Source organism: Mytilus californianus, unplaced genomic scaffold (genome assembly GCF_021869535.1).
Source record: "Mytilus californianus isolate M0D057914Y unplaced genomic scaffold, xbMytCali1.0.p SCAF_7, whole genome shotgun sequence".
Lineage (NCBI taxonomy): Eukaryota > Metazoa > Mollusca > Bivalvia > Mytilida > Mytilidae > Mytilus > Mytilus californianus.
The window spans coordinates 8,519,248-8,538,119 of record NW_026262723.1 but is presented as its reverse complement, the minus strand read 5'-3'; the positions used below and the strand labels follow the sequence as shown (position 1 = coordinate 8,538,119).

Here is an 18,872-nt window from a genome sequence, read left to right as displayed (position 1 = left end):
AGCTCCTTTTTCATTGGACGAAAAAACAAGCCTTTCAATTTCCTGCCAATGAGAGTTCATGTTACTTTACGGAATAAAAAATGGCAGCCTCCATGAGCTCAATGGATACTAAAGTTATTTTGCATGAAATTTCATGTCAATTTTTTGAAATGGTGCCGATCAGGCGAATAAAATGGAGAGTTAGTAGTCATATTGTTTGTTTGTCGTCAATATAGTCATATATTTCCAAAACAAAAGGGTAGAATTTTCTGCCTGCCAACACAAAAATCAAAATTAAAAATAAGTTATATTATTAATAAACATGATAAAAGAATCTCTAGATAAATACGTATTTGTATTCGGAGGTTGAAACTGTGTTGGCTGCTGGTATGGGTGCTCGATAGGGATCTGTCTTCAAAACTAGTCATGCAGTTGATGGGTCCATAGCCTGGCATAGGCGGTATCGGGTCCGTTCGCGCCCAATACACGTTCGCACCCTACACGTTCGCACCCCACACGTTCGCCCCCTAGGTCCGTTCGCACCCTACACGTTCGCACCCTTTTTTTATTCAAAAACCTGATAATTTTTTAGATGTTTTGTAGATGTTTATATCAAAATATTTTTATTTTCATAAATAAAAATTCGGGAATTTTTAAATGAAATATAGTTTTAAATTGATTTGATGAATAAATATTAAATGTTAATTATGTATGATTACTGCTTATTGGTATTTATTCACAGCCTAATTTGGTGTTATTGTTGAGTGTTTGAAAATCATGATTGTTGTCATGGTTGTTTTAACTTGCGTTGATGTAAATACTGCATGTATTTAGCTTGGTATGAGTAAAACTTTGAAGATTTAAAAAAAAAAACATGAAAGATAATTGTTTTTAACTGCTTGGCTCCTTTGATCTCACGTGTGTCAGAATCCCACTTTATTCATAAACAATGAAAAAAACTATTTATAGCAATACACTATCCAAACATGATTAAAAATTATTCAACACAAAAATAAAATACTGGTCGTCAGAATCTCACTTTATTTTAAAACAATGAAAAAAATGTTTATAGCAATATATTTACCATGACACAAAAAAAACCTTGTCAGAATCTCACTTTATTTAGAAACAATGAAAAAATATATATTTATAGCAATACACTTACCAAAACTCGTTTACAAATTATTAAAAACAAAACCAATAAAAAATGGGCGCGAACGTGTAGGGTGCGAACGGACTTCGGGTGCGAACGTGTAGGGTGCGAAAGTGAAAGGGGGCGAACGTGCATGGGGGCGAACGTGCATGGGGGCGAACGTGATTGGGCGCGAACGGACCTGGATTCGGCATAGGCATAGGTCCTCAGATGCCCAAAATAAATACATGTACATGTAGATAACAAATCCGACTTTAAGTTTAACCCTTTGACCAACCTAGGGACATATAAATTCCTTGTCGTAACACATTTCTCATGTAAAACAATGAAAAGGGTCGTTTCCCAGACAAACTTGAGAATAATTACTCAAACTTGACGTGCTTGTACTAATTATGACTACTGGTAACATTGGTGATATGAAGAGCATCTAAAGTGGTGGAGGAAGGGGAAATATTCATTTACTCAAGCTGTTAGAGCGCTGGCTTTAGATCTGGAGGTTGAGGGTTAGAATTCCATTGGTACCAATTATGTATTTCCAGAATACATATGTAGATAGTTGCAATAGGTTATATTCCCTGTTTTTTAGAACAAAAATACATGTATGTATGTGTAAGTGAGTTGTCTTTTTTTCTTTTTGCTGAATGTTGCAGGAGTATGTACATTAGATGTCCCTAGTCCTATAATATATGAACTCGGGGGCATTATTTTCTATTTCTGTTTTCTTTTTACTGATTTTGCTATTTTTCTTCTTTTTTTTTTTTTTATTATCAATGTGCCTTAAAAAAAAAAAAATGAAAATATCAGCATGAAAACGTTAAATAGTGAATATATAATGCGAAGGCATATATTATAGGACTATAGATGTCCCTTGATTTAATGGCTAGTAATAAACATGATAAAGTTCTGGTGTTACTCTGTAGTTTTAAACTAATTAAGGTACATTTACATTCATGTTATAGTGATTTCATGGTCAACTTAGAAAATGAGCAATTTTACTTTATTGTTCTTTGCACTCACTCAAATATAAACATGATAAACACTATATACATCAATTTATGTAGTGGGATATCATCATTGATTTTTTTATGATTTTGATAATAGTCATAATAGGTCATAATATTCCATTTACTTTAACATGTTTAAGATGTAAGTTACTATTAGATGAAAAAAAAGCATTTAGATGTTGAGCAAACATCAATCAATACATGCAATAAATCATCATACATTGAAAAAGTATTATATATATAGCAACCTTTTTATATCTTTTTTTTTCAGACAGAGCTTATTACAAGTGCACAGATTGGTCCAGAGGAACAGAAGGCTGTTCTCAATGCCACAGTTTTAAATGATCTTTGCAAAAAATATCCTCCATCAGTTTCCTACCAAAAAGCTTTCATGAAGACACTACTTCACAAGGTTTGCTTAACAATCATAAGCTTATTCAGTTATTGTTTAAATACACTGCATTTTGGTTTGATTTTGTCATGTCCAGCTGAACTGATAATTGGTAGCCTACTTATGCCCACTCATGTTTAACCTCAGATTTTATGAAATTATTTTTTCACAATAGTGTATAAATCACTATGAAACAGGGATATTGAGATTAAAAATACTCTAATTCTGATGAAATATGCAGTAAAATATTTTAAACTTAATCAAACTCTACCGTAATTATAAAGAATGAGAAAAATCATTACTGAGAGTGATTTTTACTAAATCATTTTGTGTGCACTGTATATTGGATCTTTTCATGCCAAGATTTTTGGTATATTGTAATCTTGAGTTATCTCAATATATATTGGGAATAAAAGATGTTATATATGTGAATGAGTCAGCAACCCAAATTGGGCAATGACACTTAAAATCATCAATACAAATTTTAAAAGTTGGTATCTAATTTTCTAAGCTCTCCAGTGCTCTCATGGCATGTTTACTTTGGGTGTAAGAGGTTGTCAGGTCGAACAATGGAATATCTACAAATGTACCTTTTACATGTTTTAGCTTGGCATGAATCATTTAGGAATAAGAACAAATACTTGTCGACTCAGAGTCACAAATTCACTGACTGACACAACAATTTTTACTGGTAGACTTTAGAGAGACATGTTTTCTTAAGAGTTAACATTTTTTTTTCAAGATTACTTTATTTAAAACAGGTGAAACAATTCTGCTAAATAAGAATTATCAAGATCTACAAAACAAAAAGATTTTTTAACCAAGTAGCAAGTATAATTAATATCTCGTTCAACATTTCTAAAGAGAGCTTCCAGCAGCTGATTAGAATAAAACATTCATTTCATATGTAAGAAAATGATTTAATGTAATTATTTACATATATCTGGATATGCTACTTTTTTGTAAACAAGTCAGATTGTCTGGTTCTCAGCGTTAATAGTGTTACATTCTCAATTTTATTTCAATTATGTTTTTGGTACACTAGCATTTTGATACGTATCTTATTAATTTCAGTTAGAGGAAAGTGAAGTTGAAATGTGTGATGAAATCTACGAGGTGTACACAGACCTTTTACAACAGACTGAAGATGAAGATGACATCCTTTGTTACAAAACTTATCATCTGGTAAAATTGTTAAATGTGCTTTCTAATCAGGGATATCCCTGAAAATCCCATTTGAACCTGAGGTTAAACAAACAGCTGCAACAGCATCTCATTAGATAATTTTATGTGAAAATTAATATATTTTTTCATGATGATTTAAAATAATTTGATGAAGAAGCTGATGAACCTTATCTAGGTGAATACCTGAACCTTATCTAGGTGAATACCTGAACCTTATCTAGGTGAATACCTGAACCTTATCTAGGCGAATACCTGAACCTTATCTAGGCGAATACCTGAATCTTATCTAGGCGAATACCTGAATCTTATCTAGGCGAATACCTGAATCTTATCTAGGCGAATACCTGAACCTTATCTAGGCGAATACCTGAATCTTATCTAGGCGAATACCTGAACCTTATCTAGGCGAATACCTGAATCTTATCTAGGCGAATACCTGAATCTTATCTAGGCGAATACCTGAACCTTATCTAGGTGAATACCTGAATCTTATCTAGGTGAATACCTGAACCTTATCTAGGTGAATACCTGAACCTTATCTAGGTGAATACCTGAATCTTATCTAGGCGAATACCTGAATCTTATCTAGGCGAATACCTGAATCTTATCTAGGCGAATACCTGAACCTTATCTAGGTGAATCTTATCTAGGTGAATACCTGAACCTTATTATTAACTATGTTAAAATATAACAGATAAAGGAGGCAGATCAGTCTAACTTTAAAATCATAATCTTATGTTTAAAGATTAGTTATTGATCTCCTTGTCTGAAATAGGTTACTTCTGGGCTAAAATAGGCTACTATGAAGTAGATACTTTTTTTGTGCTTGAGTACTGATTTGATGAATCAAACCCTTTTCAACTATACATTGTATTTTTAAATAGTCATTTCCCATTAGAACAAATTTTCCAATAAAAAAATTACATTAATTCATTATTATGTAATTATACATGTATAAGTCATCTTGCCTATCATATTTTATTCATAAAAATAATAAGAGTAAAATTAAATATTGGCGTTCTTTTTATATCCCATAATTATTCCTCAATACTTCTTTAATCCAGAGTATGTTAACATGATGATTGCAAAAGAATCCACACTAATCATGACATTTAACATATTTAATCAGATACCAAAAGCAGTCCAACATTTGATTCCAGAAAAAATAAAAAGCCTAAAAAAGTTGTGTGATTTTCAGTTTGTCTTATCTCTCTTTGCCAGGCTGTTTCCATTTTTATTCGTTCCTGTACTAAAAATCTTTTTCTTATTGCAGCCAAACAGTGAAACAGTAAGCCTACAGGAATCAATACACCTCATATCCCAAGGAACGACTGGACTTAATACATGGCAGGTATGTCAGAGAGAGGCATTATGGGAAAAAACAGTATTTTGATGAAGGAAAAATGAGTACCACTTTTATGAAGAAATACTGTAAAATCAGAAATTATTGCGATATTTTAATTAATGTGAAACATGCAACAGTATTAGGTTTGCTATAATATAAAACTGCATTCATATATAATTACAGTAAGGAAAAGTAAAATAACAAAAATATCGAACTCCATGGAAAATTCAAAACGAAAAGTCCAATATCAAATGGCAAAATCAAAACCTCAAACACATCAAACGAATGGCAAACAACTGTCATATTCCTGGTACAGGCATTTCCTTATGTAGAAAAAGGTGGATTAAACCTGGTATTATAGCTAGCTAAACTCACTTGTATGACAGTCGTGTCATTTTCCTTCATAAAATTTTTGCAATCACATTTATAATTATATTTTGCATTTTTGCCAGAGGTTATCTTAGGATTCCCAATAATAAATGAAAGCATTAATTTCTGAACATGAATCAAGAGATGTACTGTCATGTCTGTAAACTACCTTTAATCCTGATGTTACAACCCAAACATTAAGTCTCCTAAGGAGAAAAAAGAAGATAAAATAATCCAACAATTCTACACTGCCATGATGCATTGCAACTAATCTAGAGGCTAACATACAGTCTTCAATAATGAACAGGTGTCTATGCAATATGGCAAGCTCTAAATCAATCTGAGTCTATAAAAGTTGTGTATTAAAGAGAAGAGTCAAAGATATATCATTTAAAATTGAATTCTCAAAAAAAAAAATACGTAAAAGATATGACCTAAATGTATGACAACGCTTAGGTCCGTAATTTGGAAAGGCACATGAAAATGTGGCATGTTAAACAAGTTTTACGAGATCTCAACCTTCCCATTTTTAATCTTGATCAGTAGATTGACAAAACGTATATAAAAAGAACTTATAATAAAAACAGTAGAGAAACTATTTTTATGTTTTAATACAGTATACACAATGTAATTTAGTTTGAAATCGCCTTTTTGTTGTGGATTATCACAGTGATAAAATCATTTTTGTGGTGAATTTCCACAGGGATAAAATTCCTTTCTGTTGTGAAGATTTTCATAGTGATTAATCACTTTTTGTGGTAAATTTTCACTGTTATAAAATTACTTTTTGTGGGGGATTATCACAGTGAATGCTTCTGATGATAGATGATTTCTCTGACAAAACTTTCTGCTTATACCACTGGGTCATTAATCGGGGATTTCATAGTGATTGATTGTTGTTTGTTAACATCCAGTGGTAAATATTGCATGCATCTTTAGAACGAGAACAAATAAACATACATTCAATGGGTTGGCTCTTCAAAGTGGGTCGACCAGGATGAAAATTGGGAAATTTTGACTGCCACTTGAAATTGAGGGCATGTTCAATAGGGGCAGACATTTTGCCTTGCAACAGGCCATCTACAGACTTTTCAAAGAGTTGTTGCATGGGAGTTGTTGCAAGGTTTTTTAATGTGCTGAAAGTGTGGCAATTCCTTTCATGTGGCATCGGGCTAAGCATCCCCATTGGGACATATATATATATATATCCCACACAGCCAAACAAATCTCCCTTGCGAAGGAGTTGAACCCCTCAGATAAAGGAACTCGGAACAATTTTTATACCCTGAGGAATCTATGGGTTGTTTCCCATTGATTCACTCAACAGAAGCAAGATTGATTGTAACTGATAAACTGAATGACCTTGTGTGGTCTGTGTAATGTTTAGATAACTTTGATATTTATAGGCTGCCTTACACCTAGCAGAATGGGCATTTGAGAACAGTGACTTGTTAGAAAACAGGTAAGGATTCTGTTGATTTTGTAGAGTAGTTAAAGACTAACAGTAACAGTGGATTCATGATTACACACTAAGTTCTAATTTTCTTGAAATTTCTGCATATACATGTAGGTATATCTTGAATCTAAGTATTTAACAAAAGACAAATTTTCTTTAGACAACAGTATGCAGAATTGGACAAGACCAAGAAATCAAATAATTACGAAAATACTGTTTTTCCTCATTCCATGAAAAATTGGTAGTCACGACAATAAAACAAATCAAAGTTATTTATTTCTATACAACATTACAGACATAAATTGACATAAAATTTGAAATGACTTCCTATGATATCATTTGTCGGTAAAACAGTTGTACCACAAAAAATATACACAATCAGACTTATTCTAGTTATATGTAGTTTATGGTCGGGTTGTTGTCTCTTTGACACATTCCCCATTTCCATTCTCAATTTTATAGTTCACCTTCATATATATGACAAATTGAACATTTTTAGACTGTCATCCACAAGTCACATACCTTTTTACGGTAAATCTTGAGATCAGTTTCAGTTGACCCTTCTTCTGTCCTCCAATTTATCAGGTATCATCCTGTACCTAGGAGATAACAGTATTGCATTAGAAGATTTGCAGGCATCAACTGGCTATTTGATGGTTATAAATTGAGATGACTGGTGACACGTTAACAGAGCCAGTAAACCAATATTTGCAACCATGAAATCAAAAAGTGATGCCTTTTAATACTCAAATATAATAGTTTTTATTGCATTTTTATGCAACCTAAAATCAATCACACAACGTCTGCACATGTGCACTCAATTTCAGACCTTCAATTGTGAAATAAATGTCCTGAAATTTGTGGCGTTATATCCATTCTAGTTGAATGATATATGAAAAAATGTTGCATAATTAGAAATCCGAAATTTGGCATCACAGTGTGTATAGATTTATCATAATATATAACATGTATAAGTTTTAAAAAAAGCCTATAACTTAAGTTAAAAAGAGTAGCCGGATTTAAAAAAAAAAATTATTAAAACTGAAAACTTATATTTAATCAAAATGATCATTCACATTGATTTTAAAAGACCAGTATGATTGTGTTTTGAATGCATCTATCAAAAGGAAGTTGTTAAAGAAGGCATTCTTTATTAAGTTTTAATTGTTATCATACTGTGAAGTTTTGGCATTCAGGTAGCTTGTATTCCAATGATATATTCCATGATAAAATAACACAAAAAGGTTCCACATTCCCTTGAAATTATATTAAAAGATGATGTAAAGTTTAATATTTGGAAGTGTGCATTTATTCTAGGAAGGTTTTAGAGCTTGGAAGTGGACTTGGTCTTACTGGAATAGCTATTTGTAAACAGTGTAAATTAAGATCGCTGACATTTTCAGACTGCCATCCACAAGTCTTATACCTTTTGATGGTAAATCTAGAGATCAATTTCAATTCTGATCCTAATTCTTGTGCTATTAAAGCCATCCTACCAGAAAATCAGACTGTCACATCAAAAAGACGGAAAATGATTCGAAGCATTAGACGTCAGCTCAGTGTGAAACAAGATATTGGTATGGAACAGTCGGACATTATGGAAATAAGTTGTACATCTTCTGCCTCAGCAGACGACTTAGAGGAAGAATCTGACGAGGATTTAGACATTGATATTTTTACGCCAAATGAGGAATTCTGGGAAGAAGGAGACTATGCGGAAAGTTATAAACTTTGTTGTGACAAGAGAATAAGTCTTTTACAATTAGACTGGAGTAAAGGCAGTCATGATTTTCTAGACAAACTAGCACCTGATATAATATTAGCAGCAGGTATATATGAATATATAATTTTGATTACACGTCCAAGTTTTCTCCTGTTTTGAAGCGAGTATAAATTTTATATTTTACTGTGATGTCTGTTTATTGTTTTATCCTGCAATTCAACATTGACGCTAAAATGTTAAGTTGTTTTTAAAATCCCTAGTTGTTCAGTGAAAGAATCAATTAAGTAGAATTTCCAGGGACTACATTTGCATATAAATGTATTTGTTCAAATGGTTATGTCCAATTTTCAACAAAAAACCTGTCCACAGAAAGCAGAGCCTTCAGATTATTGATTGTAAAGCTTCTATATGACAGGGGAGTTAACAGACTCATATGTACTCAAAACCACAAGAAAAAAAGTGAGAAAGGTATAAGATTAGAAGAATGTTTGAACAAATAAATGAGTAAATGAGCAAAATTTCGATTTTATTTGTTTACATTCATGTTCTGTTTTTGCCATGCCTTGACTCCTGCCTTGACGGAGTCAAAAAGCGAGACATAGGTATGCTGTTTCCGCATCAATGGCATCGGCGTCAACAATGTATGAGTTTATGATTAGGTCAGTTTTGTGGGGAACCACTAGTGGTAGGTCAATGATATTTGGTATGCAGTTGTATTAGCATAGGTACATCTCATTTTCATGGAGATTATTTGGCCCTGCCCCCTCAGTCATGGTCTATTGACTTTGAAAATTTTGCTTTGTTTACATGTATTAGTTTGTGATTAGGTCAGTTTATGGGGAACCACTAGTTGTAGGTCAATGATATTTGTTATGCAGTTGTATAAGCATTGGCATACCTCATTTCCATGGAGATTATTTGGCTCTGCCCCCTTAGTCATGGTCTATTGACTTTGAAAATTTTGCTTAGTTTACATGTATTAGTTTGTGATTAGGTCAGTTCAAGGGGAACCATTAGTGGTAGGCCAATGTTAATTGGTTTTCAGTTGTATAAGCATTAGCACATCTCATTTTCATGGAGATTTTTTAGCCATGTACCTTCAGACATGGTTCATCGACTTTGAATATTTGCATAACTTACATGTTAAAGTATTGCTATTTTTATTTCAACATTTGCATTATCAAAATTGCAAAAAGGCGAGACATATCTCTGTGATAACAGTTTATTTGTGTATTTTCAGGTGTTTTTTTTTTTGCGTATTTGCAGGTGATGTTTATTTGTGTATTTTCAGTGGTTGTTATTTGCATATTTGCAGGTGTTGTTTGTTTGTGTATTTTCAGTGGTTGTTATTTGCGTATTTGCAGGTGATGTTTATTTGTGTATTTTCAGTGGTTGTTATTTGCATATTTGCAGGTGTTGTTTGTTTGTGTATTTTCAGTGGTTGTTATTTGCGTATTTGCAGGTGATGTTTATTTGTGTATTTTCAGTGGTTGTTATTTGCGTATTTGCAGGTGATGTTTATTTGTGTATTTTCAGTGGTTGTTATTTGCGTATTTGCAGGTGTTGTTTGTTTGTGTATTTTCAGTGGTTGTTATTTGCGTATTTGCAGGTGATGTTTATTTGTGTATTTTCAGTGGTTGTTATTTGTGTATTTTCAGGTGTTGTTTATTAGTGTATTTTCAGATCTTGTTTATTTGTGTATTTTCAGATGTTGTATATGACAAGGAAGTGATTCCGTCTTTAGTTAGAGTATTGCTCAAAGTATTGAAACCAAAGAAAAATATTGTACCTGTAGCTTATATAGCATCTACAGTAAGAAATGAAGACACTAGAGATTTCTTTCTTATAAATCTTGGTAAGAAGTACATCTGTACTTAATACATTGTAGTTCAACTTAATAGCATTTGAACTCTTTCTACAAGACCCTAAAAATTAAATTATGATTGTAACTTCCACACATCAGTCTACATGGTCTAAATCTGAATGACCACATTGATCACATCGTAGCATGACTGCAAGTCTCCAGGGCAGGAATGTTTGGGTCAAGCCAAAGACTTAAAGTTTAGTATATGCTGCTCTAAGCTTTAAAGCAGCGAAAGACTGGATATGAAACAAGTTATTATCCACGAAAAATAAATGAATCCACAGTATACAATATGGGACATTGTCAAAAATACCTTTTTGTCCGTTTTTCACTCATTTTAGTTATAGAAAAAAAAATATTTCTGTCATTTTTTACTTCATGTACTTGGATATATTTCTTATTTAAAATATTTTGTTATTCTCCAATGCAAATGCACTTGCCCTGTCAAATACAATGTATTGTCCAAAAAAAACACAAATGTTCTAAAATAACAAAAAATGAAAAAGTAGTTTTTTTATTATATTTACAATTCTAATATATTTCACAGTGTCAGAATTAAGTTTTATTTTCATTTTTTTTACAGCCAATGAAGGATTAGCCTATGAGATAGTAGAACCACCAAAAGCGAAAACATTCCATTATGATGATATCATTCCAATAGAAATACTCAGAATTCATTATTCAGGGACATAGAAATAAGTAGAGGAATAGAGTAAAGGCTTGAGGCTGTTATCATTTCAATGCATTTTACATAAGATCGATATTCCAGAAAAAAATATATCAGAGGTTACAAGGCTTCTTATAAATGATTCAAGGGCAATAGAGTAAACTATCATGATCTCCAATTCAAAGCACATATTTACAAATGAAAATTTTGAAGTGGTGTGCAAGAGACAAAGTGGTTCATACTTTTTGTTTGTAAGTTAGAGAAAAAGTGCCATGCAACCTCTTATCTATAAATTTCAGGAATAATTCTATTTTGCTTCCATGCTAGAAAACTTTCATCATATTGTGTCGAGCAGCTGATATTTTACGATATCTATATATAGAAAATCCAGTAATCTGTTTATTGTTCTATAAATGATCCTCTCCATCAGACAGTTTTACGCTTGATGAAACCAAGCTTAAAAACATCTCCTCACACATTGTGACATCGCTAATTACTTCTCCTCAGATATTGTGACGTCGCTGATAATGCCTGCTCACATCTCAAAGCTGTGATAAGAGAATTACTCAGTGACTGAGCAGGGTGATATAGGCCAAGGGACGGATGATTATTGATTTAGATATAAAATCATTGTCTTTAAAGTTATTGATTTAAAATTAAACTATTGTCTTTTGAATTATAGATTTTTGATTGTTCCGCATGAGAGGGTGATATTAAGAAAATTGTCACTCACCCTCATATTAACCAAACTGGTATTTTAACATGTGGTACAAATGTATAATAATAATTTGAAATTAAAGGCAACCACTGACAAGATTCCTCTCTTGGGACAGGCACATAAACATGTAGGCAGGTTTAACTAGTGTTTTAGCACTCAACCCTACCATTGTTAATTCCAATTACTGGGAAAAAAAACAGAGGGTTCATAATAGAAAATAAGTCTTTGGTTGTACAATAAGTAAATATTTTGTGTAGTAATTAAAAAGGGCAAAATTGTAAAAAATATGGTGATGTAAAATCTTTGGTGGATTTTTGATTTTTTAACTAAAACAAGTTTACAGTTATTTTTTTTTACCAGTATTACCTGTATTATCACTTACTAAGGTTGAAGGTAAATTGATAGATATATACACACATTATCATAGTATACTACAACTTTTTTTCGATAGTATTCAGCCATTGTTATCTATTCTTATGCAAAACTATACACTTGCATTAGGTAAAAAAATACACATCTTACATTGCTTTGAAAAACAATTGTAAACATAAATTGTTAATCAACATAAGATTATTTACATTGAGTATATATGTTTTAAATTGTCACAAAAGCAAGAGTTTTAAAATATTTGTCTAAAATTTATCACACAACAGTGTGGATATTGACACTAAAAAATGGAAAATATCACCTTCTTTTCTGTGTAAACAATATACTGTGGATTCATTATTATTCGTTGGTTACCAATTTTCGGGGATTTCGTGGGTACAAGGAAACAACGAATTTAAATGTTCAACGAAATGCAAATTGTTTAAAGGAATGCATGTGAACCTTGTCAAAACCACGAATTTGAATATCTATGAATATGCAAGTTTTCCTCTATCCACGAAAATTGGTACCCACGGAAATAAATGAATCCACAGTAATGGAAACTATTTTCTGCACTTGTTTATACACACTACTGTACAAGGCTTTATATTCTTGAATAAACATCGTTTGTGGATATTGTGAATTAAATGATATACATCAAATAGACATCAACTAAACAACACAAACAAAATAGGTCTGCAAACAATCTCCAACAATAAAAAAGTGTCCATACAGTATATCTATCTGTAAATTGTTTTGAGGGGAGATAATTTGTGAATAAATTTCATCAAAACCAAAATGATAATCACATGAATCTCGATCTTTTTGTGGTTAAAATGAAAAAAAATATACATTGTACCTAAAACTGAAGGAAGGGAAATTGATACATTGATAGCTTTTGGTTAATTAAGGATTATTATCTTTACTGGGTGGAAAATACATGAAAAAAGAGTGAATGTCCCCTTGTTGATTTTAGTGTCAGAGAATTGTAATACATAAATTGAATAAGGACTATGTATTTTTTTGAAATATTCAGTAAATGCGAATAAGATAGTTTATTTCATGAGGGCTTACATGTGTTCAGGAATTTTTCATTTTAAGATAAATTTGTTGTAGAAGACATGGCTCATGCATGTATAAATCTAGTTCATCAATGCAATATTAGTTCACTTATTTGTTTTTGTTAGCAGATTGTCATATTGTCATTATAATTTCTGTATAACCCTCTGTAGAAACGCACTACAGCTCAGCACCAGCTACAGCACAACCTGTCCACAATGAGCTGGCTCCTCCTGCTGGCTTTTATTTAACCTCAGAGTTTTGTAAAAAATGGGAGTACAAAAGCGTAACAAATTTTTCCAAGATGGCAAGTTGGAAATGACTTTAGTCATCTAAGCTATAATGTAATGTATGGCTTCTGATAAAGCCATCATTGCTTATACTTTTGTTAAGTGTAATAAACTGTTTGATTGGTAAGGGTATGAAGTGGATTTTATTATGTTATATTGTAAAAAAAACTTCTGTTTTTATCACTTGAAAATATTTTATTTTAAAAGATATAGCAAACTCATTGTACATGCCAAACAGTTGACCTAGCAACGATATTTGAACGAAACCTTTGTTGTATTATTTTTTATCCATCCCTAAATGTTTGTACTAAAATGTATTTTTATTCCATTTTTCATTAGAATTTTGGTGACGTTCTTAGACTAGTTCAAGAACACAAATTCCTACAATATATGTAAAAGCTAAAAGACTTTTAAAAATATTATTTGCCAAGCATCTAAAAGTTTACTGTTTGTCTGACATTTGGTGAAAAAGTAATGTTTGATTACTTGAAAGCATTTTATTATTGTCTTTTCTGTTCTGAAGCTTGCAATGTTTTTATTTCAAAACAGTTCAAAAAGGAAAAATTTTGATACACATTGCACTTGTTAAGTGACATCTACACAGATGATGCCATCACAAACAAAGATGATCTCACAACATAGAAAAACCAGCAATAGATAGATTTTGATATAACATAATTTGAGTTGGAGCCATTTCCTTTGGCCGCCATGTTGAAGGTGAAACATGTTGATTTTCTTATTTGACTACCGGTAATCAAATTCAAACATGTAATACAAACAAGTGTTAGAACAGATCCTGTCTATAATGGATTGTTGTCATGAAATATATGAGACTAAAACAAGTTAAAATTGTTTGGAAATCAACTTTAGATAAGTCTAGGGGTCAGTTTAACAAGTTGAATATGGATAATTTATGGAATAAATGGAAATAATTTGTACTCGAGTTACATCAGTTAAAAACTATCTATACACATGTTCATAATGAAATTGTGTTTTAATTGATTGAGAAATTAAAAAGAAATTATGTTATCAGAGCAGATCAATATTTTATAACTTGTTGAAAATTTGATGAGCAGTACACTATTGTGTTGTTCTTTGTTGTAATTACAGAACTTTCCATGAAAAACAAAGATTTTTCTAATTTACTTGGAACATGCAGTAAACACCTTTTTGTGACTTTTGAACATTAAAATGTATAATTTAACCACAGACTTTATAAAAAATTTACAAAAAAAACCCCAAAAACCAATATGTCCCATTGCTCATGGAAAGGTATTCTGTTACCAACAGAACTATTGCAGCACTGGTACCAGGCTAAAATTATAAACAAAATTCAGAAAAAAGGCTTAACATTTAAAGTAATATAAAAGCTTACAGATTTGTATATTGATAGTCAATCAGATTATTAATTTTTTTTTATTGTTATATATAGAGAATTTATAGATTACCGTATTTATATGGCTTTTAGTGAAAAAAGAATTATAATGCACTATTAAATTTTTATATATTTATTTATAGAGAATTATATTTTGAAATTTAGCTCATTTAATTTTAGCATAAGGTTGTGTTTTAATGTAAATGTAGATTGTATGTTACGAAATCTAGCGAGAAAAAAGTAAAATGCTGTAGAAGTGTTTTCATATTTTGTGATGTAGAAACTCCTTTTGTTTATGAAATATTGTAAGACAACTAATTTTCATGTGTTATTTATATAAGTGACGTTGCCTTGTGTGACAGCAAACCAAAAATTAAAAAAACCTAGACATTCAGACCCAAAATGAAATGAAAATAATGCAAAATATTATCTGTAAAAAGATATATTAGTTTAAACATTGTATTCTTGTCTGATGACCTAGGTCAATTACTAAGGGTAATCCTATTGGTCAGTTAGCTGTTGTGATGTTATATTGAAATTATATATAAGTAAACTATCACTGGTTGTTCTCAACCACCTGTATACATGTGGTGTTGGGCACATTATTTCTGCTAAATTTTTTTTTGAGGTTGTGCAATTGTTACACTCATTACTTTTAGTTGATAATTGATATGTCAATGAACTGAAAAAAATGCAATTGAATTGTCTGTAAAGTATGTTTATTTGCACCAAATTGTCAGGTTTGTTTTATAGAGTAGTACTTAATAAAGCGTATCTTACCTGCATTTTGAAGTAAATATATTATTTGTTAAATGACACAAGACCAATTTTCATTGAGTTATTTTCATACAGGTGCTCCAAGGCAAGGATGGGATTGGGACTTGTAAAGAGTGTATGCAAAAACTGTATTTGTCGCTCTATATCTGTCACTGGGTTAAATATGTCATTTGATATACAAATTTACAAACACAGTAAAATTTGCAATTAAAATCGTGTTCAACAGCTATGTGTAGCACAGAATAACATTTGATTTTATTGACACATGGACAAATGCATTCTTTAGAATCTTAAAAAGTTTTCATCAACAATTTAAATTTTCACCACATGAGTGAAACAAATTAAAGTGAAATTTTTCATGCCCTCTTTTTAATTTTTAAAGAGATTTAGGTCTGTGGAACATAATTATGATTGGTAAAGGTTGTTTTTGAGATTATGTTTTTTATATTCTTGTTAAAGATTTTGTTTTGTACTATTGTTGTATTTATAATGATTTGGTGCTTTACAAATAAAACATCGTTTGTACTCAGACTTATTTCTAATTGATTTATTGATTGATTGATGCTTAATGCCAGTGGCAAATATTTCAGTAACGTTGAGGAGAAGTACTGATTTCTGAGGAATCATTTCTAAGTTACATGAATATCTAAGGGGATGACCATTTTGTATTCAGGGAGGGAGCAGGAGCATTTTGAATATATGAAAACAAATGACATGACATTGCCTCTGGCAAAATGAATAATCTTTACAAAGGCAGGATGAAAATAAACATCCTAATCCATAAAATGTTGTGAACAGGTTTTTTTTTTAATGAAAAATGAAATATATACACACAAAAAAAAAATCATAAAGGGTGTCAAATGGTTGGTCCCTTGCTGTCTTATATATTGGACAGAGTAAAGTTCACCTGAAATAAAGTTTGCTACAAGGACTATAGCTAGAAAGTGTTATTTCATGTATTGGCATTATTTAAAGAAAGGAATAAAGATAGATTATGTCTTGATCTATGACTACAATTTCCAGTTATCCACACAGTCAACTTTTCAATAATATAACTTTTTACCATTTCCTAAATCCCAAGTGTTTATGCATCTCATTTGAAATGACCAGTGGGGTCAGGGTCGGGGTATTTCGTGAAATGATGTGCATTCTTACTTCAAAACTACTCATAAAGGATTATTAGAAAAAGAATGCAATTACTACTCTACTAGCTCTACAGTGGTTGGCAAAGGGGTCTCAACCTCTCAAAAAAATTTTCCCAGTACATTTGTTTGATTTTTGTCTCGCCTTGATGGAGTCAAAAAAACGAGGCATAGGTATGCTGTTTCAGGCGGTGGTGGTGTCTGCGGCATCAACAATGTGTTAGTTTGCAGTCATGGTCTATTGACTTTGAAACTTTGTTAGTTTACATGTATTAGTTTGTGATTAGGTCTAGTTTATGGTGAACTACTAATGGTAAGTCAATGATATTTGGTATGCAGTTGTATAAGCATTGGCATATATCATTTCCATGGAGATTTTTTGGTCCTTACCCCTCATAGTATTAGTTTGTGATAAGATCAGTTTAAGATGAACCACTAATGGTAGGTCAATGATATTTGGTATGCAGTTGTATAAGCATTGGCACATATCATTTTCATGGAGATTTTTTGGTCCTTACCCCTCATAGTATTAGTTTGTGATAAGATCAGTTTAAGATGAACCACTAATGGTAAGTCCATGATATTTGGTGTGCAAATGTATTGGCATTTGCAAGTTTCATTTCCATGGAGATTATATAGCCCCATTCCCTCATTATGGTTCATTGACTTTGAATCTTTTACATAGTTTACAAGTTAATGTTTGTGTTTAGGTTTGTTTAAAGGGAACGACTTATGATAAGTCAATGGTATTTGGTATGCAGCTGTATTAGCATTGGCACATCTCATTTCCATGGTGATTGTTTAGCCCTGTACCTTCAGTCATGGTTTATTGACTTTGAATACTTGCAAAACTTATATGTTAAAGTATTGCTATTTTAATTTCAACATTTGCATTATCAAAATAACAAATAGGCGAGACATATCTCTGTGTTAACAGTTTATTTACAGCCTGTCCTCTCTTGCAGGACCTTGATTTAGAAGAATACCTAAACAAACTCCGACATGTGACTGTTCCCACGTGCACTCACCTTATATTAACAGCCCCTTTGGCCATGTTATTACTGGGGATCTAAACATAATTCAACATGAACATCCCCGAAAGGTGATATCTCATTGTCTTAAGTTCAGAGAACCCACACACATCAATTGGAACCATAACTGCAAAATAATTGTGGATTCCAATAAGGACTACGCCAGAGCATAGATTAAACGAGAAGAAGTTGAACTGGACACTTTGACAGAATGGGTCAAAACAATCACCTCTGATAAAACGTCGAACTCATAAGTTGAAAAACTGTGTGAATGATCGCGACCAAAGTCCGTTTTCAGAGACAAAGAAGCTGTGAAATGTCTATCATCTCTTCACGATAAATATGTTGTTGTTGCCGGCTCATCTGCATGCATGTTCTACAAAGGAATTGTCCATTAGATTTAAAAAAAATTTCTGTCCACAGTGAAAGAGGGTCTTCAGAAATAATGTGAAACTGTTTACTCGCGTAGTGGTATTAACCATATGTGGATTCTAAAAAACTCTAAAGAACTTCTGGATAATTTTAAATCTCGATCTTTCTATGAAATTAATTCTATCAAAACTTTTGATTTTTCAAACCTGCATACCACCATTCCCCATCGTCCAAAAGAAATAATCCACAATGCTTTAATTTTCAATATAAAAATGGTAGCATGTCCTTCAGACACTTGTCAAAAACAAGAAGATTAAAGAAGCCATATCATTTAATTTCACATTCAGATATATTGATGATGTTCTTTCTATTAACAATCTAAACTTGTCTGATTGGCTTCCTCCGCCTAATTTTTAGACTTATACCTCGAATTTGACATAAGCGGTCATCTCAGTACCAGAATCTATGACAAACGAGACGATTTTAATTTTGAAATTATCAATTTCCCCCACCTTAGTAGCAATATACAAACTGATATACATTTCCCAACTCATTCGGTATTCAAGAGCTTACGGCTGCTACTCAGACTTTATAAAACGTCACCAG

General features: G+C 31.8%; 1 protein-coding gene across 1 annotated transcript; it reads left to right on the top strand.

The window, feature by feature from the left end:
* The first annotated feature begins 78 nt into the window (after positions 1 to 78).
* Positions 79 to 16,246, top strand: LOC127707499 (protein-lysine N-methyltransferase EEF2KMT-like). Its single transcript, XM_052212076.1, has 8 exons — positions 79 to 179; positions 2,408 to 2,548; positions 3,602 to 3,712; positions 4,986 to 5,063; positions 6,833 to 6,888; positions 8,200 to 8,711; positions 10,314 to 10,460; positions 11,053 to 16,246. Exons 1-8 carry the CDS (start codon positions 81 to 83, stop codon positions 11,160 to 11,162), a joined length of 1,254 nt encoding a protein of 417 aa, XP_052068036.1. The 5' UTR covers positions 79 to 80; the 3' UTR covers positions 11,163 to 16,246.
* Positions 16,247 to 18,872: the final 2,626 nt, after the last annotated feature.